The 27,984-nt window shown below is 35.4% G+C and overlaps 4 protein-coding genes across 4 annotated transcripts; 3 read left to right on the top strand and 1 right to left on the bottom strand.

Moving 5' to 3' along the window:
* The first annotated feature begins 52 nt into the window (after window positions 1-52).
* Window positions 53-9,846, top strand: LOC132163323 (dihydropyrimidinase). Its single transcript, XM_059573571.1, has 13 exons — window positions 53-182; window positions 518-688; window positions 2,064-2,115; window positions 2,700-2,969; window positions 3,080-3,291; window positions 4,685-4,805; window positions 7,062-7,149; window positions 7,256-7,334; window positions 7,625-7,712; window positions 7,834-7,874; window positions 7,978-8,030; window positions 8,189-8,345; window positions 9,454-9,846. The coding sequence occupies exons 1-13, from the start codon at window positions 93-95 to the stop codon at window positions 9,643-9,645; spliced, it is 1,614 nt and encodes a 537-aa protein (XP_059429554.1). The 5' UTR covers window positions 53-92; the 3' UTR covers window positions 9,646-9,846.
* Window positions 9,847-9,940: 94 nt separating this feature from the next.
* On the bottom strand, window positions 9,941-11,875 carry LOC132163324 (uncharacterized). The gene is made up of 3 exons (XM_059573572.1): window positions 11,836-11,875; window positions 10,439-10,651; window positions 9,941-10,177 (listed from the first exon to the last, which is right to left on the bottom strand). The coding sequence occupies exons 1-3, from the start codon at window positions 11,851-11,853 to the stop codon at window positions 10,130-10,132; spliced, it is 279 nt and encodes a 92-aa protein (XP_059429555.1). The 5' UTR covers window positions 11,854-11,875; the 3' UTR covers window positions 9,941-10,129.
* A 2,542-nt stretch (window positions 11,876-14,417) lies between these two features.
* Window positions 14,418-15,021, top strand: LOC132164329 (splicing factor 3B subunit 6-like protein). The gene has a single exon (XM_059574822.1). The coding sequence runs from the start codon at window positions 14,514-14,516 to the stop codon at window positions 14,883-14,885; it is 372 nt and encodes a 123-aa protein (XP_059430805.1). The 5' UTR covers window positions 14,418-14,513; the 3' UTR covers window positions 14,886-15,021.
* Window positions 15,022-20,425: 5,404 nt separating this feature from the next.
* On the top strand, window positions 20,426-23,282 carry LOC132164187 (pentatricopeptide repeat-containing protein At1g79490, mitochondrial). The gene has a single exon (XM_059574625.1). The coding sequence runs from the start codon at window positions 20,691-20,693 to the stop codon at window positions 23,208-23,210; it is 2,520 nt and encodes an 839-aa protein (XP_059430608.1). The 5' UTR covers window positions 20,426-20,690; the 3' UTR covers window positions 23,211-23,282.
* The last annotated feature ends 4,702 nt before the right edge of the window (window positions 23,283-27,984 follow it).

Genomic DNA, 27,984 nt, shown 5'->3' with positions numbered 1-27,984 from the left:
TGAAATATATATGTATATATATATATATATATTATCTGCATGTCATCCAGGTTCTTGCCAGATATTTGTAGAGCTCAGTCACTACGAGACTCATGGAGTCGACCTTCAATATCGGACACCTTCTCCATCTCCTCTTGCTAGTCCTTCTTTTGACCTTTTCTCCCGTTTCTGAATCAAACCAGGTGCGCATCTGTTCATTTCTCTCCTACCCAGTTGAAAACTAGCTTCTCTTTTTTTTTGTCACGATCTTATTGCTCGGTTAATAGTTTAGTTCCGTTTGGTTGCCGAGAAAACTAACGAAAAGAAAAGAAAAGAACTTGCTCTCTTTTGATCTTACGGGTTTGAGTAGTTTTTACTTGTTTTAGTTTCTTTAAAGTGAAGTACTGCTCGAGTCAACTGTGCTTTATATCGTGTAGAAATAAGGTCGATTATGCAAATTAGTTATATTCAATCAACAATCAGAAAAAAGATTGTGTTTTTTCTTTCTTAATTTTTTTAATTTCTTAATTTGTTTCAGTTTTGTGATGCTGGGGCTGGGTATGGGGAACCGGCATGTGGGATTTCGTCGTCGTCATCCCCGTCGAAGATATTAATAAAGGGGGGAACTGTTGTGAATGCTCATAAACAAGAGGTTGCTGATGTTTATGTGGAGGATGGGATCATTGTTGCTGTGAAGCCCAACATCAAGGTTTTTTTTTGTTCCCAATTGTAATATAGGTGAATTCACTTTATAATTTGTTCTTGAATTAGTATAAATTGGTTTTGATTTATGATATTTGTTAACTGATGAGAAACTATTGGTGTCAGTGGTGGAACTGGACCATATAATAGTGCTAAAGGACTGCTGAAAAGATTGAAGAAAATACGGGTTATATCTTATATTTATATGTGGATAGAATTTTACCTGGGTATTTTGTATATTGGCTTGCAATTCCCATAATATTACAAAATTTATAAATTAAATACCATAAATGGGATTCCTATCTTATTATTCCTTCACCTCTCTATCATCACCTTTTCCTTTTTTTTTTTTTTTTTTTTTTCAAAGAATCAAAATCATCTGTATATAATTGAATTTTCAACTTACTACTTATTTTTTGTATTTTTTGTATATATATATTTTTTTAATTTACATAGCTACATTCTGATATTAGGGACTTTGAGCCCATTAGGTGTTGGCAAGTCGGATGAAAACAGTGCTATTCAAAGTGGGTCTAACTTCTCATAATTCATTTGTGAGTAGAGACAGATCTCAGAGTCAGTATTTGTTACTAATGACTGTCTAGATAGTATTAGATCCAAGATTGAGGCATTGTTGGCAACTTTGATATCAAGAAGGTGTCAACTGGTTCAGATGACCTTTTGAATTGGTGCCCAATTGATTTCCAGATTAGGAAGAGTTCTTTTTTGATCCCCTCTCCACAGGGTAAGTTAATGTTGGCATAGGTGGCTGATACATTGCATGAGAAATCCTACTGGCTACTTTAGCCAGCCATGCCTAGGTATTTGAAACTAGCACCATACTTGTGGAACCACAGTTTGGTATAAAATAAAATGAAGAATTCATCCTTCATGGGTTGTGGAAAGATTTCTACAAAAACGAAGTATTTCTGGCTCACTATAGTTCTAGGTTTCCAGCAAATTAAGGTTTCAAGCTACCATTCATTGTACAACTCATTGCTTTTCCATTTGCAAGCACATTGCTAAAATTTGATATTACACTATCTCTGTTCCACAAGATGATTTGTTTTCCTTTTTAGATGTTTCAAAAAAGATGGAAGTTTTCAAAAATGAAAGTATTTATCCATTAACCTTGTAACTGTTAAATTTGAAACTCCCTTATTGGCACATCTAAGTGCATCTATCGTACAGAATAATGTTTATTGGAATGAATATCTTGTGATAAATTATGTTACATCCATATACACTCTTCTGTTTGTTCTGATTCTTAGGCCCTTTCATTATTTTGGTCTGCTGTTTACTCTTCATGTTTCCATTTTTAATTCTTTTTTGATGCTTTCTATTATTTGATTTAGTCTGACTCATTTGATGGGCTTTGGCAGGTTGGCGATCATGTTACTGTGCTTGACGCCACTGGAAAGTTTGTCATGCCAGGTTAGTTTTCATATTACAACTATAGGATAGATTACTGCAAGTGTTTTCATTCTCTCGACTTTTGGAAGGAAAAAATGGAGTATGGTGAGAACATTTGGAACACTCAAGTAGACTATTAGTATTAGTTCTTTTAATGCCATTTACAGTGTCAGCATCAAGCATCAATTCTGCAATTTAGATTGTGGATACAGACTGTATCTTCTTCATTGTGTCTATTATGAACCTGACATACGGATATGAAATAGTAGACTTCATACTAAATAGGCTGCTAAGTACCCAATGTCCTTTCTTCCATATCTTATGAAGTTGGATGAATAGTATCTGGTGTTGCTTGTTTCTTGCATGGTATGCCACCTTCAGCTGTGTTATGCACATAACATGTTAGGATAGCTCCTGCTTTTAACCTCCAGTCCATTTGCATTCATCTTCTCAAACACGAGAGTTATTATTAATAATCATAACCTGTTGATTTGCTGGGTTTCCAGTCCAGTCAGCCTGCTTTGTCCATTTCTGTTTCCAACACCGGTTAGTAATTAGGTAGATCTGATTCTTATTCTACGACTACATTTTTGTGACCTCAACAGGTGGAATTGATCCTCACACACACCTATCTTTTGAGTTTATGAGTACTGAGACAGTAGATGACTTCTTCAGTGGTCAGGCTGCAGCATTAGCTGGTGGAACGACAATGCACATTGACTTTGTTATACCAGTTGATGGGAGTTTAACAGCAGGTTTTGAAGCCTATGAGAAAAAGGCAAAGAAATCTTGCATGGATTATGGTTTCCATATGGCAGTTACAAAATGGGATGAAGTTGTTTCAAAAGAAATGGAAATCATGGTTAAGGAGAAAGGTTGGTTTTCTATTTTTGCAGTTTGTCTTGTACGGAGATCTTCTTACATGGACCTTGGTGAATGCTCATATGCAATTTATTTATGTTTTTATGTGTATGCCAACTCATAGGTATAAACTCTTTCAAGTTCTTCTTGGCCTACAAGGGGGCACTTATGATTAATGATGAGCTTCTATTAGAAGGATTTAAAAAGTGCAAGTCCCTTGGTGCTTTAGCTATGGTCCATGCAGAAAATGGAGATGCTGTGTACGAAGGACAGAAAAGAATGATAGAACTTGGAATTACTGGTCCAGGGGGACATGCTCTTTCAAGACCGGCGTTGGTAACCTTCAGAAATATATTTCCTAATCAAATTGCTTTTTTTAGACTACGTTATTCTACATTATATAAACAGATCCAAAATCCTAGGCAACAGCAATCACCATTTCTTTGTTTCACTAATGAGATAAAAGATATATTTATTTTCTGTTCGTCATAAAATTCATGATGCCTCTTTCTTTTGATTCTTTTTTTTTTTTAATTTTTTTTTTACCTTCTTCTAGTTACTTATATTAATAATAGAGCCATTTCAGTAAAAGATGACTCTAGTATTGTTTCATTTTGGATATTTATTTTTGCCTTTTATTTGGAGGAATTGAAGCAAGCATCCCAAATCCCCCCTCCCCAAAAAAATGTATTCTCCTTTCTGAGAATATGAAAGTGGTTAACTGTTGTTGCTTTCTTCTTTTTGGTAAAGTTGGCGATCAAGTTCCGGTTGAGAGTTGTACATTGGCTTAATTTTAAACAGTTTTCCATTTTCACATTCAAAACCAGTTAGCAAAGACCAGTGAAGGCTGAGATGTCTAATAGTGAAGTTCAAATGGTACTCCTAAGATGAAATTAGTTGATCCAGATTCATCTTGGAAGTGACTCTCATCTATTATCCTTTTCAAGGTTACTAGGGCAGACGCGTAAAGGTGTAGTTCAAACAATATTTCCAAGATGAAACCACTGGCTCAGAAAGACTATATATTCTGAACCTTTTTTTGAAGGTGCAGGGACTGATGGATACAAAATTTTCTTCACTCGTATTGCTGTAAATAACCTTTCTTTGAAGATAAACTGCTGTTTGTTAATCTGTGAGCACTTTAATATGCTCCTCAAGGGAATCATTAATAATTTTAATTTAACATCAGTACTAAGAGCAGGATTACTGCTTGTACTTACCTCCTTGTCCAGGTTCAAGTGCTTATTGAGAATAGTCTTAAGACATCCTTTTAGTGGTAAATATTGTTAAATTATCACTTATCCCAAAAACTTAAGTTGATAGGAAATGATGAATTTAATCATTTAATTTATATTCTAGTACTCCCTCTCACGTGTGAGCTTAAACCCCCTCTTAATAAGTAAGGCTCAACACTTTGAATATTTAATTGAAATGGGAGGTGAATGATGGAGACAATGTTCGAACTCAGGACCTTTGCTTTAGTACAATGTTAAATTATTACTTATCTCAAAAGCTTAAGTTTATAGGAAATGATGAATTTAATTATTTAATTTATATTTTAACAAATATTAACCCATTTCAGTAAAAGATATATTGCAATGCTCTGGTGAGACTAATGACTAAAGCAGTAGATCTGTTCTTTTAATTTTGGTTGTTTCAGTAAAAATTCATTCCATGAATATCATTGAAGAAATGCTCCATGTATGATTTGACTTTAATGCCCATACAGCTGGAAGGAGAGGCAACATCTCGAGCAATCCGTTTGGCAGGTTTTGTGAATACTCCTCTCTATGTAGTTCATGTAATGAGCATCGATGCTGTGGAGGAAATAGCTAGAGCTCGGAAAAAAGGTTTGGAACTCTCTAATCTTCTAAATTTCTGTTTGATTTGGCAAAATTTATTTGACTGTAGCATTGATTTACTTTTACAGAGTATCATGTTATTGAACAGTAAAATCTGCACCTTTTCATTTGAAATTGGCTTTACTTTTTCTGGGGGAAGAATATAATGTCTTTTTTTTGCACCTCTTAGTAATATATGGAACAGGTGGGAGAAAAGGTTAGATGCTTATATCAATTATAAAGGTTGGCTTGGACATTTATAATACAGTTGAAATGGCAAGAAACAACCAATATGATTAGGATGATCTTTTACAATTATTTGATCCTTTTCTTTTGAAGATATGTGGGATATGATTTTCTAGATTTGATTTCCATTTATTGTATTTCCATATTAGATAGTATTCTTCCTCTTTATAAACGAAGTAATTGTATCAAGAAAAAAAAAACATATTCACTGTATATTCTTCCTTCTTTCTCTAATTTTCCTTCTTCTATCTCAACTTTCTACTTCACTTTTATATATACATGGTAATATTAAATATCAATATGCAAGAGAAGATTGGCCCCCCTGGTAAGGAAGAGAGGAAAAAGGTGCTGTCAGGCGTAACTGATTCAGTTAGAGCAAGGGGAATGTGTAGTCTGAGTATGTGCATTGGAACTCTTTGTTTGATGTTCTGGGTTCCTCTATTATCAACTGCTGTTTTGTCAGGCAGTGGGAGTAGAGACAAGATAAGGTTGTTGATATTAGATGTAGTCTGTCTTAAGAATAGTTTTCTTCGATGAGAGATAAGCTTGTTACATGATATTAATGCAGTTTCCAAAAACTAAACTTCAGTGATTTTAAAATCACTAGATGCTGTAATTCCTTCTCTTAGCAGCCTAGTTAGGGGTTTTTTGCCATCCTACATCTTTGTTGGCTTGTATTTTTTTCCATTGCAGCTTGTTGGTTGCATAAAAAGGCCCTAGTATTGATGAAAGAACACCCATAGTTGTCACATCAGTGGGTGAGTTTCTCTAGAAGAAGCCATGTGTCATCTTTACTGATGCTACTGGCTTGATTTCAGCCATATGGCTGCTTGTGCTAGCCTACTTTTAAATATTTCTTCTTAGAACATATTGATTTTACCCCCTTAAGTTGGACCACCACCTTATAGCATGTTCTCACCAGAGGTTCATTTGTTGTTCTACGCCCCACTATCTCATTTGATCAATCCCTTTTTCTGTTGTTAAGGTGGAGAATTGAACCAAAAATTATATTTCTTAATCAATAAACGAATTCCATTTGAAACGAAAACTTTAGGCTAAATCACTGCAATTTAGGACTTGTTGAAAGGACGTCAATTTGAATCCAGGCTTCTAGAATTTAAAGGATGCTTGTACTAGCCAACTTCAAAAAGCTATTCAGCTTTAATGACATCCTCATAAGGACAAGTTGAAATGGGTGGAGATTTTTAGGGTTTACTCTAGGATTTGTCTAGAAGGAGGGGGTGAGAAGGGAGGAAATTAAATTAAGAGTTATACTCCTCCTTGACCAAAAGATCCATCTCTTTTACTTGATTGGTGCTACATCCACCCTCTCAAGAATTTCTTCAGTTTTTGTTCTTTCTTTCTTTTGTTACCACTAATCCTCATCTCAACTACACTCATTTGTGGACATGGTTTTTTAGTTGGCCAATATCTGTATCATATTTTATATGTAGCCATATAGCAGTGCTATAAGTTTCTCCTTTCAACTATATAGGTTTTATATTATCTCACAGTAATTTAGATGTTCTCCTCTTCATTTACTCTTTCTCAATTTCATGGATAAGATTCCCTTCAATCTTCCCTTGACAACTTTTTTTTTAAGGATAAGTACGGCCCTTAATGAAAAATTGATCTGAGACCCCAAAAAATGAATTTCATAGGATGTGACTGTAAGTTTCATGTTGGCACTCACACACCAGAACCATCCTCCTCAATGCACTTTAAAAGCTACGAGCAAAAAGGGCTAAAGTTGAAAGAAATGAGAAAAAAATACACACATAGACAGTGGATATTGACACACACAAAGACGAAGAGAAATATGATATGTGGGTGATTAAGAGCCCAAGACTTGTTTTCTTTCCAATCTTAGCTGGTTGATTTGGTTCGTGCATGATCTTCAAGTTTTCAGCTTTCATTATTGAAACTCATAACTTTATGCTGGTCTCCTGATTCCAATGTTATTTTACTTTTGTTGGTTTACTGTTTGGAGAAGATAAAGTATTCATTTTCAAACTGCAGGTCAGAGGGTTATTGGAGAGCCAGTAGCTGCTGGGTTAGCCCTTGATGATTCTGGGATTTGGGATCCTGACTTCGTCACTGCAGCAAAGCAAGAACCCACACTCCTTTCATTTTATTTTGTTTTGTTTTTTAGCCTTTTCTATAATTACTGTCAGGTTTAAACTTTCAAACATTATGATCGTCTCATGTTTCAGGTATGTCATGAGTCCTCCTATTAGAGCATCTGGACATGACAAGGCCCTCCAAGCTGCCCTTTCAACAGGAGTTCTGCAGGTTTCTACCTCATCATTAAAGAACATAGTGCAAACACAACAGCAGGGACCTTAAGACACAAGAGAACCTTTTGATCTCTAGAAGTTTATGATTTATATGCAATTTTAGAAAGGCTTATCCACGACTTGAGTTTAATAAAGAATGGTCTCTACATGCAGTCTTCAAAATTCTGGCTTATAACTATGTGCCACAAGCAAATTATATTGCCTCAGATTCAGAATACTTCCTCTTAACTTTCAGTTCATGCAGATCTTTAAATTTGTTTCTCAGGATACTCTTACATTTTGCAGCTTGTTGGCACGGATCATTGTTCCTTTAATTCTACACAGAAAGCTCTAGGGATCGATGATTTCCGGAAAATTCCAAATGGTGTCAATGGTAATCACAAAATTGGTCCCTTATATTTCTGAAATCACATATACTCCTAGTGATTATGTGGGTCCAATTTATCCTATTCAACTTTCTAATACTTCTATATGTGGCAATTGGGAATCTTTAGGTATTGAGGAGAGAATGCATTTGGTATGGGATATAATGGTGGTAAGCTGCAATTAGATTTCTTGCTCATTTCCTCAAATAAATGGATTCAATTAGAATCTATTCTAGAAGTTCCTCCTTTTCTCAGATTCATATATTCATGCAGGAATCTGGCCAAATTTCTGTCACTGATTACGTTCGGGTAACAAGCACAGAATGGTATGCTATTGGTCTGACTATTTAGACAACATAGGATCTCTTTGTGATTTTATCTTTAGCTTTTTGGGATAAGAAAAACTAAGAAGAGTATAATGTTTTTAAATCTAATACCTATTAAGCTGTCTGTTGTTTGATCTCACTATCTGCAATTTTTTCAGTGCTAGAATCTTTAATATTTATCCAAGAAAAGGAGCAATTTCTCCTGGATCTGATGCAGATATAATCATACTCAACCCAAACGCAACTGTTGAAATAACTGCAAAGTCCCACCATGCTAGATCAGATACAAATGTTTATGAAGGAAGGAGAGGAAAGGTAATTTTTTATCTATAGCATACTCAAAATTCTGCAAAATTTTTAAAATAATCTTGAAATGGCTATAATATGACCTTTTCAATTGATTGTACCCCATAAAGGATCCTTTTTGTGGTGTATTTGGAATGAAAGAAATGCTATATGTTTTGAAAATTCCACTAGGACCATAGAGGAATTGACTCATTTCTTCTTCTATACTCTTTACTCTTGGACGGCCGCTTGGCTAGCTCCTTTAGTGATTAGTTTCTCTGATTTTCTTTTTCATTTCTCTCCCTCCTAGGCGCTTTCTATTTATACTTCCCATGTATATGGGTTGCGCCCTTTTGCGCTCTTTTATATCATCATTACTTATCAAAAAAAAAAAAGGATCCTTTATAGATCCCATGTTATTTAATGGGTTATCAAATGAAAGTAACCACCAACTTTTCTAGTCAAGTGGTGTTTTCCATCTTTATAGGTGGGAGGTCTTGGGCTATCCTGTAAATGGTGGAGATTGTGGGGTTTAGAGATTATTCTATTATTTGGTCGAAAGAAATAGCTTTTAGAATTCCCCACAGCCATTTTAATGCAACGTAAGGAACCCAAACTATTCATGATCAGTTACCACTAGATATAGGGATTTTTTTCTTTTCTTTCTGAGCAATACAGGAAGCAGGGAAAGGGATGCCACTAGATAACTCTTCTGTTTTACATATTTCTGTATTTTCATGAATACTGGTATAATTGTTGATTATTTTATGGTTTATAACCATATCCATGTATCTTTATTTTAACTTTCTAACGCAGAAACATTACAGCAAAGCTATGCCATTCCATTTTTCAACACCTCAATTTGATATTTATTCCTGTCAACCATAAAATTCATCTACTCTTCAAACTTTATTAATTATTTCTTACAACCCCAACTATCTTTTCTCCGCACATTTTTCTATGCTGTATGTTTTGCTCTCCCTTGAGAACCTCGCTTTGATCACCATTAACTCATCCATATCTGCCGAATTTTTAAATATTCAGTCTTCTCTCTCTCTGAGAGCATGAACATTCATATATCCTATTAAACTTTGTCATTTTGTGTTATGTTTTAAAAGTTCATATTTTGTTCTCTCAGGGAAAGGTTGAAGTGACAATTGCTGGAGGAAGAATTGTTTGGGAAAATGATGAACTGAAAGTTGTTCGTGGTTCTGGAAAGTATGTAGAACTGCCACCATTCAGTTATCTGTATGATGGAATTGACAAGGCAGAAGCTAAGTACCTATCTTCCCTCCAAGCTCCAGTAAAGCGATTTAAATCCACAGCTTAAATTGTAGTTGCTATCACTGTTAATATCTTATCTCTACCTAGAAGGAAAATAATGCACAACTCTCCAGTATATAGGGTTTTGAGTTTGTATACAAAGAAAAATAAATGAGATCATGCTACTGTCATCACCTCACTGTGTAAAATATATGGGGATCATCTTTCTGTCAATTAATGGAACTCTAATATGACTTTTTTCTAATTATGTTATAGTCCGATTTCATTTCTTTATTTTACTTATATCTCAATAACTAAAAGCTGGACAAACTCACATTATAACATAGTAAATACTAAATAGAATAGCATATGTGGTACACTTAAAAGATTTTGCAGAATCAATAAGCCAAAAGAGAGATAGATTACACAGAAGCTTTGGTTATGCTTCTTTTGATGAACATGTTTCATCTATAAATTTACAGGCCAGACTTCAAAATTTAGCATAATCATGCAAGATGATTGAAAATGAGGAGTGGCTTGATCTTAGGAAATCAAGGCTTAATGCAGCAATTGATGTAGGTCAGAATCTTCTTTTTCCTCTGCATGGCATAGACATAGAATGATTAGAAAGAAGAATGTGAGGATTGTATTAGTACCATTCTTCCTCTTTCTAAAACCACAACTCATTTCTTGTTAGGGCATACTCTACCATGTAATGATCCATGTGCGTTGACCAAGGGGATATGGACCAAAACAAGATGAGTATGGCATTAGCCCCAAGTGAGAAAAACAGAGTAAATTTGGGAGACTAGGAAGGAACAAACATTTTATAACAAAGAGTTTGTAAAATGGAGGCTCACCATAATCGAATCATCTTGATGCTGAGCCGCATTGATTAACTCTGTTTCGTGCTCGTGCTCGTGCCCGAGGCTGGCTCGCTTGAAGTCACTCAAATCTGTTTTGTGCTGCTTCCTATTAGCTCGAGCTCGAGAAAATACCATGGAATAGTCTGTAGCTCCTGCAGCCTTATGATCCCACCCTCCAAATTGAGGAACAGACATCCAACCATTTTTCTGTACATGTAGAATATCTAAGTGGTTAATATATGTCATCTAAGAAACTCATGTGTTCAACAAAATATCAATGAGAATCACATTGATATTTTGTAAACACTAAGAAATTCTTCCTTCAAAACAAGTTATATGCCATCTTGAGATTGGATTGGTCAATATCCCTTGGTCAACGCACATTGACCAATGCAAGCTCAAAATGTTTTGGCTCCTTAATCAAGAAGAAATGTTCCTCCAGCTAAATATTGTTTGTCTAGAAGTTAAATTTCAAGAAATTCAGATACTGATATTGAGCAGGAAACTGGCTTTAAGTGCAGCATTAGAAGAAGGTTCTTCACAGTAAGACAGGACACTCAAATAAAACTATGGAAGTAGTCTAGAAGGCAAGGGAGCCCACATGGAAAATAAAACAGCTGCAAATGCAACTCATTTTGAATGGTTTAACTCTTACCAGAGACAAATGAAAATTTATGTGCTCACCATGATAGTTATCATATAACTATCACATAAATCTTTGATATTTACTAGCAGAAAAAATCAAGTTCCTTTCTCTATTTGTGCTCTTGCATAGCCAAAAAAGATAAGAAAAAGAAAAAGAAAAACGTATGTGTGCTTTGATCAGTATGTCATTTTGCTTTTTTCTTTTTCAAATTGGCAAGTAAGAATTTTGTTTCAACCTTGTAACAAAAGTACTTTTTTTTTTGGGGTGCTATTTTTTTTTATTTATTTTTTTCTAATTTAGAGCAAAAGCAAAATAGAATATTAGTCTCACCTCATGCATTGAGAAAGAGATGGTAAGCATGATTATGCCTTTTGTAATGGAGTGGCTGCATGAAAAATTGATTATTCGAGTCGTTGCCCAAAATAAAAATGAAAATTGTATAAATAGGGTAAAAAAAAGGAAAACTCTCAAAAACAGAGAGCAAAAACTGTTGACATGTTTGCATAATGAGGAACTTTTCATGAATATTGAGTAGTGAAGTTGATATCTGCAGGTATTTTGTTCAACAAAAAAATTAAAGATGTGTTAAGAAAAGAAACACATGACTTTTCCATACAGATAAAGTTACAGTAAACCTTAAATTCATCAAAAAACAATTAATGCTTGTTGAAAAGGTAGCAACAAGGCATTCAGACAAAGGGAAGATGTATATGTTCTTATGACTTTTGAAGATTGTTGGGCTTACCTCCTTCAGGTTTTCCATTTTGCCCAGAGGAGAAGATGGGATTTGCACAAAAGGATTGTGGTGCATTATAAGTTTCACAATATAATTTATATATGTCTCCATTTGAGAAGCATTTGGAAGTTGCTCTGCCACATGGCATGGTTTAGTTGGACAGTGAGTAGGGCAATTCCATTTCTAGCCGTTTACATATATCGTGCATGGTGGCAATAACAGAATTAACGCGAACTCTGTTGGAAACTCAGGATAGGTACACGATATGAGAGACAGAGAGATATCTTAGGCAAAAAATCTGCATGGCCAATGGTTTATGGAGTTGCATGAGATTCAGTTAGATGATGTGTTTTTTTTTTTTTTTAATTGGGAAAAATCTTTGATCGCCCGAAGTATTTTGTTTAGGAATATGTTTGAAAAAAAAATAAATGACAGTTTAAAAGCGTAGAAATATTTACTTTTTGCATAGTAGGTACAGACGTGTGGTTTGAAAATGTAGAAAAAATCAACGTCTTGAAATTGCTAAACTTGACAGACACTTAATAAAGAGTATGTCACCCCAAGGATCCGTTGAAAATGTAGAAAATTTAATGTTCCTTATTGTAGCCTTGTCGCCCGACAAGACCAGGCCATCCAAACTATTGTCCGTTGGTTTACCAATTTCAAAACGTGTTGTTTAAAAAAATAACAATTTCCAAAAATGCGATTATTGGAAACATGAACTTTAAAAGAGCAGTTAAGCGTTTGGTTTAAAATCTTACATTTTTAAAAGCGTACCCTTGCCTGCTCTTTGACATATTTTCAAATCTAAAAGTATATATATGGCTCACATATTTATTAGTAGTACATGTTTAACCTCCAAAGATGCGTGTTGGTATATGGATCACTACAGTGACTTCAAGTTGCTTTTTAGAGAGGACTTTCATTTGCAAATGAGATAGAAAATGTCAGAAGCCCATCAGGCCCGGAGGACTAGAGGGACTATGACGCCGAGCACTAGCAGCAACTTCCTAACTATTTTCCCTCAATTTAAGGAATTAAACTATTTTTTGATTCCCTATAAAAACGCACTTCACAATAGGTTCTCTTATTTTTCTCTATATGAATTAAATACAATTTATTTTTATTATTGTAACTAATGAGAGAGGAGAGAATTGTTGGGACATGTAAATGAGAGAGCAGAGATAATCAGTTTTTTTATAATTTAATAATGCATTGGGCATCTACAGTGTTTCCCAATGCATTGAGAAACATTGTAGATGCCATTTGATGTTGATTATATTTAGGGCTTTTGATGTATGTACTTTTTTGTGATTTTTTTGAGATTTTTCCTAAACATAAGAAAGAGAATGGGCTATAAGGAGTCTACTACAGGTACTTTTAAGTCATTAGGGGGCGAGAGGGAGAGCACTCTCTAGAATCTAGTAAGGAGAGTATTAGTGATAGAGTATGTAGAATATTCGAATTATTTACCTTATGCTTGTCGTTTGACTATTTATATACATCTATGCACCTTCTAGCGTCTTCGTGGAGAGATCATGGCCCAACTACTGGTTTGGGTTGCCTTTGATGGTCCCAAACTTGCTAGGTCTGGGCTGCTCTGTTTGGGTCCTTCAACGAGACAAAGTTGTAAAAAGCTAAAAAAATCAGCAAATGACTCGATATGTTAATGCATTTTACGGGTATTTTTTGTATTTGAGTTGAAAAAATGTTATGATGTGACATTAAGTTGAAAATTGTTTTTGAGTTGTTAAAAGTATTATGTGTTTGAGTTGTTTGTTAATGTTTTTATTTTGAAAAGAAAGAAAACAAAAGGTAAAAAGTAAACATTTTAACAAACGAAACTGAATGAATGTATGGAAAATTGTTTGGTGCATTCTCTTGATCAACCTAATCTTGCCTACTCCAATTTGTGTGAGACCCTTGAAAAAACTATAAACAATACTAACATTTTAAGGCCTAAGGCAATAATTTTAAGTAAAATATTTTTAACTTGACTATCCCACTAGTGAGGGGTAGTCAACTTCCTCTTGCCATACAAAGACAACCAGCCGCCCCTACTTGAAGAGGCAGCTGACCCTCGAAGGGTTGCCTTTCTTCATAGTGGAGTAGCCGATTGTCCTCGTTAGGGTTATGCAAAATAACCGCCTACCAATTGCTGGCTGAGTATCAACCGAGAGCTAGCCAACACCTACTGACACCGCTTAATTGATGGCCGGTAGGCAGTAGACTTTTTATATTTCTGACAAACTCGGTTTGATAGATAGAATAACATTTTCTAATCGAATTGACTTTACCGATCAACTTTTCCATTTATTTGCTTATCGACATTACCAAACTGACATTACCAACTGTCACCATAATCATGTTGGTAACAAAAAAATAAAGTTGACGGAAAGTCGATGAAAATTCCGACTTTACCAACCATGATAGTGAGAAATACGAAAATTTTATTTTCGTAACCAAATTATCCAACCACCAACCTTAATCCTCGTAGAGAGGAGGTCCCTCTTTTATTTATTTATTTTTTTAAGAGTAAAATTGTAAATTCAGAATAGGTTATATAGACTAGCACGAGATACAGTGGACAGATTTGTCGGCTTATATTTGTATATAAATAAATATAGAAATATGGAGACATCCAAATAAGTTTCGAATTCTCGCCAAAACTTTCTCGGCATCCAAACATGGCGACAATCAGCCTGAGGAAGGCAAACACGCGGCTTCCGCCGGAGGTGAACCGTGTGCTGTACGTGCGGAACCTGCCGTTCAACATATCGAGCGAGGAGATGTACGACATCTTCGGGAAGTACGGGGCAATACGGCAGATCCGGGTGGGGACGAGCAAGGACACGCGCGGCACGGCCTTCGTGGTATACGAGGACATATACGACGCCAAGACCGCTGTCGACCACCTCTCCGGCTTCAACGTGGCCAACCGCTACCTCATCGTGCTCTACTACCAGCAGGCCAAGATGAGCAAGAAGTTCGACCACAAGAAGAAGGAGGACGAGATCACCAAGCTCCAGGAGAAGTACGGCCTCTCGAAAGATAAGTAGTAGACTAGACCATGAATGTCTCAAAGCGACGTCGTCTTTGGTTTTTCTAAATCTAGGGTTTGTTTCTGTATGTATACGATTTATCTGACGTTTGAGTCTGATTAGATTATATGACAATGATCCTTTTTAGCTGTTATTTTTCTCTTGGTTTCTCTGATTTTTGTGCGATACGTGGAATTGATTGGATGCGATGGCCGTGATAAATTTTAAATTTATTACTTCTAATTTTTCTTTTCCTATTTTTAACTCAAATTAGGGAAATTCTAGTCGCAGAGTTATGTGGTGGAACCGAATGCGGCGATTAGATGAATCATATAATTTTTTCTTCTGAATACTTTTTGAAGTTTTCGTGGTTGAATATGGAGAACTTGCTATGCACAAAGTTGTTACTTGTTAGTATCAATCCTTTGATTGAATTGTTTGGTGCAATTTGTGTGATTAATTTTTAGGATTTCTTTGGTACTATGTTAGTTAGTTACAGTCTGGAAACCTTGTTTCCGGAGTAATCAATACGGTATTTAAGTTGTTAGGGTTTTTATGTTTTTGGATGGATATAATCATTGCAGTCTTTGTTGTGACTTGTTATTTGGTTGTTCATTGTTTGGTATTATAAGTTTGTAAGGTCACTAGCATTTTTTTGATGAATAATAATAATAATAATTCTTTTTTGTTATTATTGAAAGACAAGGGCAAAGCCCTTGTACACAAAAAGTATATAAGAGATTCGAACAGCCTATAGACTTCTACAATCTAAAAAAACTAATAAGATCAACCTAATTCACTGAGTCAAAATTAGGAACATGTAAAATAACCCAATCCAAAAGAGATTTCAGAAAAGAGGATTTTTCGAGAAAGCACATTGGACACACTTTCCTCCTAGAGGCGCCCATGCTTTTCTTTCCAAATGCTCCACATTAAGAAAGGAGGAATAACTTTCCAGATTGCCTCTTTGTGGTGTCCCCACCCTTGAAATTTCCAGCGATGAAGTAGCTCTAGGATGTTACTAGGCATCACCCAAGAAACCACGAATATGTTAAGAACCAAGTGCTAGAGATCAATAGTATACTCGCAATGGATGAGAAGGTGATTAGAAGTTTCCTCATTCTTTTTGCATAGATAACACCAGTTAGCTAGAGAGAAAGCCTGCCCTCTAAGGTTATTCGCCATGAAGATTCTTCCCTTTGTTATTGTCCATAAGAAGAAAGAAATGCGAGGAGGGGCCTTAACCTTCCAAATACTTTTTCAGGGGAATGAACAATGCTTACCTGACTGTAACATTTTATAATAGCTCTTAACTATGACACCGTGGCTGCTAGCTGGTGTCCACGACATACTATCCACTTCTCTTGGATGAGTTTTCGAGGAGTACAATAGATTGAGAAATGAGTCGAGAGATTCTAATTTCCCCCCTGATGAAGCTTGGATTCCAATGGATTAGAGAACTGGAAAGGTCCAAGTAGTCTGACACTAAGGCCTCTTTGTTAAGGGCTATAGAATAAAATTCTGAAAATGAGTACGTAAGAGCCTATTTTCCGCCCCACAGGTCATGCCAGAAGTGAATGCGGGAACTGTCCCCAACCTTGCAAGATACAAAATTGGAAAAAGATCCCCAACTGTTTCTAATATTCCTCCAAAGACTCACCCCGTAAGGTTCTCCTGGTTCTGAACACCAACCACCACCTCTTGGGATCTTGTGCTCTATAGCAATCACCTGTCTTCATAAAGATATTTCCTCTTGCCCAAATCTGCAAAGCCATTTACCAAGGAGAGCTTTGTTGAACATCATGAAATTTTTTACAGCCAACCCCCTCTAGGGACTAGGGAGCAAATAGTCTTCCAATTCACTAGGTGCATTTTAGGCTCCCACCGCCTAGACCATTCCAAATAAAATCTCTCTAAAGGCCCTCCAATCTCCTAGTTATGCCTGCTGGTAATCTTGGAAGAAGGATGAGAAACATGTAGGAAGATTGTATAGCGTACTCTTAATGAGAGTAAGATGCCCTTCCTTAGACAAGTAGATCTTCTTCCAACTAGCCAACCTTTTTTGCATTTTCTCGACTACCCCGTCCCAAAGGGCTTTTGATTTAAAGGAGCACCTAGAGGAAGACCCAAGATGCTACAACTGACAATACTGGCCAGCTCCTCTTTATGTGGAACATCCCCTACAGTGACTAACTCATATTTTTGGAGTTTGACCTTCAATTACGAGTTTGCCTCAAAACACAGGAGAATGTGACCCAAATTATGACTTTTTGGTGGGTGTGCATTTTGCAGCCCTCTTGTCCCTCACACCTTCCATTAATGCATATCAGACCCCTTAATTCCCATTGTATCCCCCGAAACTGAAACCCCTCTTGAACCCCACCTCAATTCCGAGTCTCCAACCAACGAAATCTCTAGTGAAACCTGTGCCGCCAATAAAGTTGAGGAATTTCGAGTCTTTAAGACATCGGTGGAATTTGATGGCGTTGTCAGTAAATTTTCGGCTAGGTCTGTCCTAAAATACGGTGCATATTTGGTTGGAATCTTTGTGTTTCAAACATTCTGTGCTGTTTGGGTACTGGGAGATGCCAATTCTAAGAGAAAAGAAAGGAATTTGGATAATTGGGATTTGGGTATTGGTGAAAACAATAATGGGGAATTCTTGTTGAGTGAAAATGAAATTGGATATGTGCAAGACGAATTGGCGAGAAAACTTGAAGAGATTAGAACAATGGCTAGGGAGTCGTAGAGGGATGAGGCGAAGGTGGTGAAGGAAGATGCTGAGGTTAATGATTTTTTTTTTTTTTTTTGTGAGTAGACAAGATATTATTGAAAAGTACATACTCAAGTATGCATGATGTATACAAGAAAAACACCTAACTAGAGAGAGAAAGAAGGTTAAGAAAATCATGAAAACTAAGCATAGTAAGATCTAGAGCAATTGTCCAATGGAAAAGAGTTTTGAAAAAGAAAGACATTAGTTCCACCACCATTCTTAGTTCCACCACCATTCTCTCGCGGTCCTCATAACATCTATTATTCTCTCCCTTCAAAGACACCACAAAAGTCAGGATGGATGATCATAGAGAAAGAATATTTAAATGATATATAGGAAAATAATAGATAGTATTATGTAGAATGCATTTGAAAAGAAAAGCAAAAAGTAACATGGTTCTCAAAATTTGGATAGAAATATAGGGAAACCAATGCTAGGGCTCTAAGATTTGTTCAATCTAGTTAACAATCTAGTTAATTGGTTGATTATTTTATAATTTCTTACACTCCTTTTGTTTACTCGTCATCAAAGATAAAAGAAGTGAAATATTAGAGAGGAGGAAAGGAAGATAAGAGGAATAGAGATGTGCTTATTACCCTTTTCTTGTGTATTCTTAAGACCAGTAGAGAGTCTCTGTTCTTAATTTATGCCATTGCCTCCTAGACTTCCCTGAGAACTCTCTTTATTATTATTATTATTTTTTTTCAGTCAATTCATTTTACTGTATTTCGTATTTCCCCCTTTGTGTGACACCTTGAATAGTTTGATTACAGTGTAACAATTGAATATATTTAGACGGAGGAGATCTGGGTTTTATGCTGAGCAGTTGTCTTGAAATCCCATTGAAACAGTGTCAGTCTTCTATTGTGTGCAAACCAGACATTCATGGTGAAAAATGATAAGAGCTTTTGGTTTGAATTATGTGCGGGGGTTAAATAAATTAATCCTTAAATCAGTGTACGCACTAACTTTATATATATATTTGTAGGTACTAACTTTATAATTGATGTCTTGGTTTGCAGATTAACTTCTTATAGATTAGGCTTCGTTCGTTAATGCTTTTAGAGGGTGCCTTTTGTTTTTGTTTGAAAAGATGTGCAGTAAAGGTGAAAGTAATTATGTGTACTTTGTGAAGTAAAAGTTTTGGGTTGTTTGTTCTGAAAAGGAAAAAAAGAAAAAAGAAAAAGAAAAAGTGTTGATCAAGCAAAACTATATGTTTGTAGCATTATAATATGAAGTCTTTACGCTAAGGGCATAAGTCGCACCCTTCCTTCAGCATTTACTAGCAATGTCTAGCTTATAAGAGAGTTGAGGAAGAAAAATCTTAAAGCTTGTTCTTAAAATCACCAAGTGATGTGGCATGCCTGCCATGATTATTGTTCATTCACGCCGGTGTGAAATATATCATTACTCATATAAAATTTATAAAAAATTACCCGTTTCTACTAGTAAGGATAGTTTGATGACGGATTCAACTTTGGTTAGCCCAATTTGAATTTTATTGAAAGTGAGCCCCTAAAAAAGAGGCCAAAGTTATAACTGGCCTCAAATGAATTCAAAACTAGGCCTTATGGGTGATAAATAAGGCAAACAGAAAATGAGCCAGCATAAAGATAAGTCAAGTTAGTCAACCAATACTTATTTAAAAGGATTTTGAACAATTGACATTCTAACTTAATCAAGGATTGGGTTTCTTTTACCAAAAAAATAAAATTGGGTTTTCTACCATTGTCTTTGTAAGAGGCCCTCAATAGAATTTACCCATCCAATCATATATTTGGACAATCATGGACAATCAGAACATTTATTCATGCAAATGGACTCTCTATCAAAGGCCTCTCATAATTACAAGAGATTTTCTGCAATTTGTGTATAGACAACCTTACGTAGAATCTCCAGTAATTATGACAGGCTTTTGGTGAAACTTAAAAATTAAAATTGAATTAAATTCTCAAATCATCATGGTGTATGTAGGGCATACAATTTTTCTGTTCTTTTTTGGTGAATACTCTGAATACGATAAACTAGAATAAGGGCTATCTATTCCTACTACAAAATAAACACAATTCTTATACCAAAAACGGAAGAGAAATGTTGTACAAACTCTCACTTCTTCACACTAATTTTCTCACACTTATAAATGGCTTTAAAAATTATCATTGAATTTGTGATAAGTTTTTATTAGATTTAGGCTCTATTTACTTCAACGTAAAATGGTTTCCAGAAAATGAATTTGTGCATAGACAACCTTATGTAGAATCTCCTGTAATTATGAGAGGCTTTCGCTGAAACTTAAAGTTGAGTTGAATTCTCAAATCATCATGGCGTATGTAGGGCATACAATTTTTTTTTTTTTTTTTTTTGTGAATACTCTGAATACAATAAACTAGAATAAGGGCTATCTATTCCTGCTACAGAACAAACATAATTCTTATACAAAAAACGAAAGATAAAGGTTGTACAAACTCTCATTTCTTCACACTAATTTTCTTTTACTTATAAATGGCTTTAAAAATTATCATTGAATTTGTGATAAGTCTTTATTAGATTTAATTTAATGATAATTTTAAAGTCACCTATAAGTGTGGAGAAATGAGCATGTAAAAGTGAGAGATTGTGTGTAACCTGTAGGTGGAGCATTAAACGGAATAAGAGAGTACCTGTACGGCAATAAGGTATCTGTAAACTGGAATAAGAACTACTGACAAACGCTGCAACCAAACTGGCCGCTTCTTCAACGAATTAACCCAAACGCACGATTCACAAAATAGCACAACGGAATTGCAGTGCCAACGGCTGCTTCCCACGGCTGCACACCGCCGCACTCCTCACTTCACCACCAGACACTAGAGAAAAAAAACCACCGGAGCAACACCGCAGCACCCAGATCGTCACCAACGCCCAACACCACCGTGAGCACGACCTTTGCACAGGTAACTTGCCTACCTTAATCGATCCTCACAGCCCCAACTCCCAAGAGTGAAGCGACGTGGGATAGTTAGGATCGTAACACCTCGCTCCGCTCCTTACAGTGGTGGTCATTACAAATGATTCGTTGTAGGAAATTGTGCCGTAGAAATCTCTACTCACTCACCAAAAACCCTAGTTCTAGCTGTAGTTCTTCATTTCACTCTTTCAGTTCAACAAACCCTAACCTTTGCACAATTAAACTGAATAGCCATTGCAAAAGTTTCAGATTTTTGAGCTCTACATTGGGTTTCAGTTTAATTCCCCACAAACTTTCTGGACCAAATGACGCGAACTCTGTTATAGACCATGTTTTTAAACCTAGTTTTAGCAGGAATTACTGCTCCGAGAGGACCAGTGATGGTGGGTCTGGTGAGTGGACTGAGGAGATAGAGTATTTAGATGAATCAGGGAGTGTTATTTACAGTGGTAAAGGTATACGGTCAGTTGAGCCAGGGCTTGATGACCATGTGATGGTGGGTGGGCTAAAGAAGCCATTTTTGAATGCCTCGGCGGTTGCAAAGATTGTTGAGGTTGTGAAGAGGTGGAAATGGGGGCCAGAGTTGGAGACCCAGCTGGACAAACTCCAATTTGTACCAAATATGACTCACATTATCCAAGCCTTCAAGGTCATTAAGGATAGCGAGATGTCCTTGAGCTTGTTTCGATGGGCTAAGACGCAGTCATGGTATTCACCAAGTGATGAGTGTTACGTGTTGCTGTTTGATGGGTTAAACCAAAATAGGGATTTCGATGGGATCCAATCATTGTTTGACGAAATGGTTCATGATTCCAGTAATAATGGGATTTTCTCCTTTGGTGCATATAATCGGGTAATCCAGTATTTGGCTAAAGCTGAGAAATTGGAGGTTTCATTTTGTTGTTTTAAGAAGATTCAAGATTCGGGTTGTAAAATTGATCCTCAGACATATAACTCTCTTATTACGCTGTTTTTGAATAAGGGTTTGCCTTATAAGGCGTTTGAGATATATGGAAGCATGGAAGCAGCGGGATGTTTGTTGGATGGGTCAACCTATGAGTTGATGATACCAAGTTTGGCAAAATCAGGCCGCCTTGATGCTGCTTTCAGGCTCTTCCAAGAGATGAAAGAGAGGAATTTCCGGCCTGGGTTTAACATCTTCTCTTCCCTCGTTGATTCAATGGGGAAAGCTGGGAGGTTGGACACCTCAATGAAGGTGTACATGGAAATGCAGGGTTATGGGCACCGACCATCTGTTACCATGTATGTTTCTTTGATTGAGTCATATGTGAAGGCCGGGAAGTTAGATGCTGCTCTTAGGCTTTGGGATGAGATGAAGAAAGCAGGCTTCAGGCCTAACTTTGGGTTGTACACGTTGATTGTTGAATCACATGCCAAATCGGGGAAGCTTGATATTGCGATGTCTGCCTTTACAGATATGGAGAAGGCTGGATTTCTACCCACCCCATCTACATATTCTTGTCTCTTGGAAATGCATTCTGCCTCTGGACAAGTAGATTCTGCCATGAAGCTTTATAACTCAATGACAAATGCAGGTTTGAGACCAGGTCTAAGTACTTATACTGCCCTTTTGACTCTCCTGGCCAACAAGAAGCTTGTGGATGTGGCTGCCAAAATTTTACTCGAAATGAAGGCCATGGGGTTTTCTGTTGATGTGAGTGCTAGTGATGTTTTAATGGTGTATATCAAGGATGGTTCTGTTGATCTTGCTTTGAGGTGGCTACGCTTCATGGGTTCATCAGGTATTAGAACAAATAATTTTATCATAAGACAATTGTTTGAGTCATGTATGAAGAATGGTTTGTTTGAGTCAGCCAAGCCTCTCCTTGAAACATATGTGAATGCTGCTGCAAAAGTTGATCTCATACTATACACATCCATTTTAGCTCATCTTGTGAGATGCCAGGAAGAGGAGAATGAGAAGCATTTGATGTCTATCCTTAGTGCTACAAAACATAAGGCACACTCTTTCATGTGTGGACTCTTTACAGGCCCAGAACAGAGGAAACAACCAGTTTTATCTTTTGTGAGGGAATTCTTTCAGAGCATTGATTATGAGTTGGAAGAGGGGGCTGCGAGGTACTATGTCAATGTTCTTCTTAACTATCTCGTTCTTATGGGTCAGATAAACCGAGCCCGATGTGTTTGGAAAGTTGCCTATGAGAATAAGCTTTTCCCAAAGGCAATAGTCTTTGATCAGCATATTGCTTGGTCCCTTGATGTTAGAAACTTGTCGGTTGGAGCTGCTCTTGTAGCAGTTGTGCACACCCTCCATAGATTCAGAAAGCGCATGTTGTATTATGGTGTTGTCCCAAGACGCATTAAATTGGTTACAGGACCTACCTTGAAGATTGTGGTTGCACAGATATTGAGCTCAGTAGAATCTCCTTTTGAGGTTAGTAAGGTGGTTTTAAGGGCCCCTGGAGATTCTGTCATGGAGTGGTTTAAGAAGCCAATTGTTCAACAATTTCTTCTAAATGAGATTCCTTCAAGCTCTGATATCCTCATGCACAAGCTGAACACTCTTTTCCCCAGTTCTGCACCTGAAATTAGATCTCTGTCCCCTCCCAAGCCTCTCATTTCAGGGAGGGCAATGTAGCCTCAGTCACTGGCTTTGTATTTGTAAAAAGGAACTGAAAAACAAAATGGAACTGTAAGGTGTTTTTCTCCAGTAGTTTTCTTTCTACTATATATGAGTCTCTTTTTTAAAATTAAACAAGGCTATGCAACCATACTGAGATCAGGAAATGACTGTTATTATCAATTATTATCTTTTTATCTGAAAGTGGTTGTAGGTTTCATTCTGCATTGATTAAGTACAAAATCAAAGGCTTTCACATTGTTTAACAATATTGTTTTAAGCAAATTTTACCTTTCAATGACATGCCTTCATTGTTTCGTGCGGTTTTTGTATGGACTGAAGAATTGTCTAAATAAATGACAAGAATTTGACTTTGACAGCGACAGGCAATGTATGGAAGCTGCAGCCAGTATTAATGAAGAATATAAGTACAAAAAATTAGAAGCCACAAACAAACAACGTTTACAAGGTTATTGATAAATGGAAAATGTTAGGCTTACAAATACATTTTACAAAAAAAATTTTATAAACTAATATGGCACGATATGATTGAGTTTTTCAAAATTTGAATTTATCTTATATCCAATCATGTTGTGTCACATTAGTTTGTAAATTTTTTTTGTAAAATGTGTTTGTAAGCTTAGCATTCCTCTTGATAAATTATGTCACATATGATTGGGCGGCTTAGTTGAGAGAGATTTATGTCTCATTATGTACAAAATTGGTTTTTGGAACCAACTTCATAGTTGAGTTGAATTGAGCAGGGAATTGCAAGAGATCTCCTATAATTATGAGAGGCATCAGATGGAGTTCATTTGCATGAACAGGTGTTTGGATTGTCCAAATACCTGTTTAGACATACAAGTTCCATCGAAGGCCTCTTATAAAGGCAATGGTAGGAATCATGATCCTTGAGCAAGTTCTAAATGTCAATTGCTCTAAATCTTTTTAAGTAACTATTAGTTAAACTTATCTTTATTCTGCGCGACCTATTTTCTCTATGCTTTATTTATCACCCGTAAGTCTTGGTTTTGAATTTCATTTGAGACTAGTTGTAACTTTTGCCTCTTTTTGGGAAGCTCACTTTCAATAAAGTCTAAATTCCGCTAAACAAAGTTGAATTGATCATCAAACTGTCATTACTAGTATTTTCGCCTTCCTTTTAATTTTAATTTTTAATTTTTAATTATTTATTTTTTTGTGTGTTGTAAAGCATTCGCATTTGTCTGATTGTATCTACAGGAAATACCAACAACACATTATCCTGATTGGTCGAGCTCTATGTAGGTTTGTGATGATAATATGCTTCAGTTTTTTTGAATTTTAATTTTTTTAATTATATATATATATATATTGAATTTATGAATTTTTTTCGCTATGAATAATAAGTGTTTCCTGATTAGGCTTATTATGCTCCTAGAGCTACGAGACCTCCATTTTTTGCCTCAACCGTTGCTTCTGCAAACTCCTCACCCCTATCTATAGTGAAGCAGGTAAATATAGTCCTTCTTTGAGTAATACTAAATGTCACCCCATTATCCCCTTCGTGTCCTTGATAATAGATCAAATGTGCAATTTTATTTTTTTAAACTAAGCATTATCATACTGTATTTGTACTAATTTTTGCATTTTATAGTTAATGGTGGAGTATTGTTATAGAAACCCAAGTGGGTTTTGCAATCTTACCACTATACTACAACGACCGAGGTCAAAAGCTTGTCGCGTCAAAAAGATTGCAAATCACAAGTACAGGCTGTCGCAAGTAATAAATTATCGATAAGACTGAGGTTGATCATCAGGGAATTGTAGACACTAAAGTAAAATTTCTATTATTGTGCAAAAAAATTAAAATAAAATAAAATGCTTCGGTTTTTGTTTTCCACTAAGAGTGGAGTGATGGAGTGATTAAATTTTAACAAAACTAAATTAATTAAAATAAAGCAAAGGAAAAATTAATTGAAAAAGCACTAGGGCCTTAAGAATCCACCTAACAATATATATATATGTATATATATATATATTCAAACAAGTTCCCATTACCAATCCTTTTCCTTATTCAATTATAAAATAATAATAATAATAATAATAATAAAAAAATCCCATTACCAAATACCAATATGTAAGGTCCCCAGTTAATTAATCCTTAAAAATTGCAGATTACTAAAGATGGAATATCCTAAGACCGACAATCGAAGTGAGACATTGTGATCATTTTTTATAATTAAAAAAGAAATCATGGTCGGCCATAAATATTTGTGTTAGGCAGCATGCATGCATGCACCTAATCAACTTCTAGTTGATCGCAACCGAAGGTCCTCGATCGTTTAAAAGAGTCAAATAAAGAAGATATCTTTTTTTAATTATAAATAGCGTAATAATTAGTTTAAGAAAAACTAAACCCTAATGGGAAAGAGAACAAGGATAATTAGTCAATGTAGTTTTTGAAACTTATAAGAGCTTTGTCGAAAGTATATGTATATATGCTAATGGGTATGGAAGTTTGAAAATTATGAGAATGGGATAACAGCCAAATCCTTCTTAAAATTAATTGAGGAATGATAACACTTTATGTTTAACCAATAGCCATAATAACCAAAGTCTATAGAATTCAAATAGTCGTTCACGTTAGTCATGTTATAAATCATTCTCTTAACTATCTCTTTTTACAAATCTAATGGATCTATAATTGGATTTGTAGACTCATGTAAGTTTCACAAAAATTTAATGGTAGATTCACTCATTCACTATACAGAGATGATTGAAAGAATGATTTTTATCATTTATTAAAGCAATGGCTTCCAATAATAATAATAAACAATAACCTATTGGGTAATTTTTTTGGAATATTCAATGAATCGAATGGTAAACTGTAGAGTCGGGGTTGAAATTCAATTACCCCACGGCTATCTTTGAGTGCATATGCTTAATTAATTATTAAGCTTAAATATTATAGACTGATTAGGTCTACTTAATTAATAAGTCTTTTATCTACTGCCTTTATGATTTTTTTTTTTTTTTTTTTTGAGTTCTTATGATTTTCCTTTTGAAAGTGATGTTTCCTCTATGTTTAATCCTATTGTCAATAAAGTTAATTATGAAGCACTTTGAGAAATGAGTATTAATTATGTTGAGAAATGATTTGGCAGTGCATATCAACTTTTAGAATTATTTTTATTTTTATTTTTATTTTTTAGAAAAGTATAACACTATATCTACATCTCACCCCCTCGCACTAGTAATTCTATAAGTCACTTTTGTATCATTTTTATATTCCTCAAAAAATTAGGTGACTTCTAAAATCATCATTTGATCAAAATAAAATAGTGATCAATTACAATGCCAATGATGATTTTAAGAGTCACATCATCCTTAGAAGAACACAAGAGTACTGACACAAGTGAGACTTGTAGTATTACTCTATCACATCACACCCCATACTAAGGGACAGGAATTAGCTACAAATTGTTTTATAACTAATTCATATAAACTCATCGAATAAAGTGATATGTGTAAAAAAAAAAAAAAAAAAAACAAAACATGTGCTTCTCAGTGAGGAATTGTCTTTCTCAGTGAATTGTCTTCGTGTAGAGGTCCTCAAAAAAATGCTTCTCAAAAAAAAACATGTGAATTGTCTTCCTCTAGATCTTTGGGTGGCAGAACTTCTCCTCTTACTGAGGAAGCTTGGAATTCCCTTCGGGGTCTTAAAATTCAGATCGAAACTCCTTCTTTGGAAGGTTGTGTGGAATCTTCTTCCTGCTCGGGCTAATATTAGGCGGTTCATTTTTTCTGGAGGAGCTCCTCTTTGAAAGAACAAGATAATGCAATGGAAATTAAAGTAAATAGTGGAATAATAAAAATAAGGATATAGAATTTTACATGATTCAATTTATGACTTACGTCCACACTGCATTTTTTTTTTTTTTTTACATGTTCACACAAGGGAAAGGGGAGAGGGGATTCGAACTAGTGACCTCCGCTTCATTAGGCGTGGTCCACAGCTGATTGAGTTACTCCTATTTGTATGTTGATTATAATCAATTACATTAAGTGTTGAAATAAAAACCCATAATATAAAGAGAAATGATAGACTTCATTTTTTTTCAACAATCTCCATAATGAATTGATGAATCTACTATTAAATTTGTATCACAATATATTTTAACATTCCCTCTCAAACTCAAGGTGGAAGATTCTGGAAGGTTGAGTTCGATTTTTCTTCTTTTGTTTTTTTGGCTAGAGATGGCAACAGTTGACAATGGTGATCGAAGATGGGCCTTTAACAAAAATAGGCCAAAAATCTTGGGCCATTAAAGGTATGAAATGAGGTCAACTATGAGCCTTAAATAAGCCTAAATTTTTAAACAATACCACAAAGGCCAAACATAAATGGGCCAACAAATAGCCCATAGGTATGGTCAACAAATGAGCCTTAGATGGGTCTAGGTCATCAAACAAGACCACAAGAACCAATTGATTGGGCCAAAAAATGGGCAACTTGGCCTTATTTTTTTTTTAATATTTAATTTTTTCGGGTTTTATTTATTTTTATTTTTATTTTGTTGACATTTTGGATATGCATTTGTTTCTTGGGCTTCACTTGTGACCTACAATTTCAATTTTCTGACCAAATAAAAGAAGACTACGTACGAGCCACATAAAATGAACTCACATGTTTTATATATATATATATATATATAATGACAGGCAATGTATGGAAGCAGCCAGTATTAATGAAGAATATAAGTACAAAAAACTAGAATATCACTTGATTGGCATCTTTGAAAAGAATTGT

This window comes from Corylus avellana, chromosome ca10 (assembly GCF_901000735.1).
Source record: "Corylus avellana chromosome ca10, CavTom2PMs-1.0".
NCBI lineage: Eukaryota > Viridiplantae > Streptophyta > Magnoliopsida > Fagales > Betulaceae > Corylus > Corylus avellana.
This window is presented reverse-complemented; position numbering and strand designations above follow the sequence as displayed.

Coding starts and splice junctions, on each gene's coding strand:
- LOC132163324 (XM_059573572.1), bottom strand. Junction 10,178..10,438: donor ATCAAGATGATTCGATTATG/GTGAGCCTCCAT, acceptor TATGCCATGCAG/AGGAAAAAGAAGATTCTGAC.
- LOC132163323 (XM_059573571.1), top strand. CDS start 93: ATGGAGTCGACCTTCAATATCGGACACCTTCTCCATCTCCTCTTGCTA. Junction 4,806..7,061: donor AGCTAGAGCTCGGAAAAAAG/GTTTGGAACTCT, acceptor TTCAAACTGCAG/GTCAGAGGGTTATTGGAGAG. Junction 7,875..7,977: donor TGGTATGGGATATAATGGTG/GTAAGCTGCAAT, acceptor ATATTCATGCAG/GAATCTGGCCAAATTTCTGT.
- LOC132164187 (XM_059574625.1), top strand. CDS start 20,691: ATGATTCGTTGTAGGAAATTGTGCCGTAGAAATCTCTACTCACTCACC.
- LOC132164329 (XM_059574822.1), top strand. CDS start 14,514: ATGGCGACAATCAGCCTGAGGAAGGCAAACACGCGGCTTCCGCCGGAG.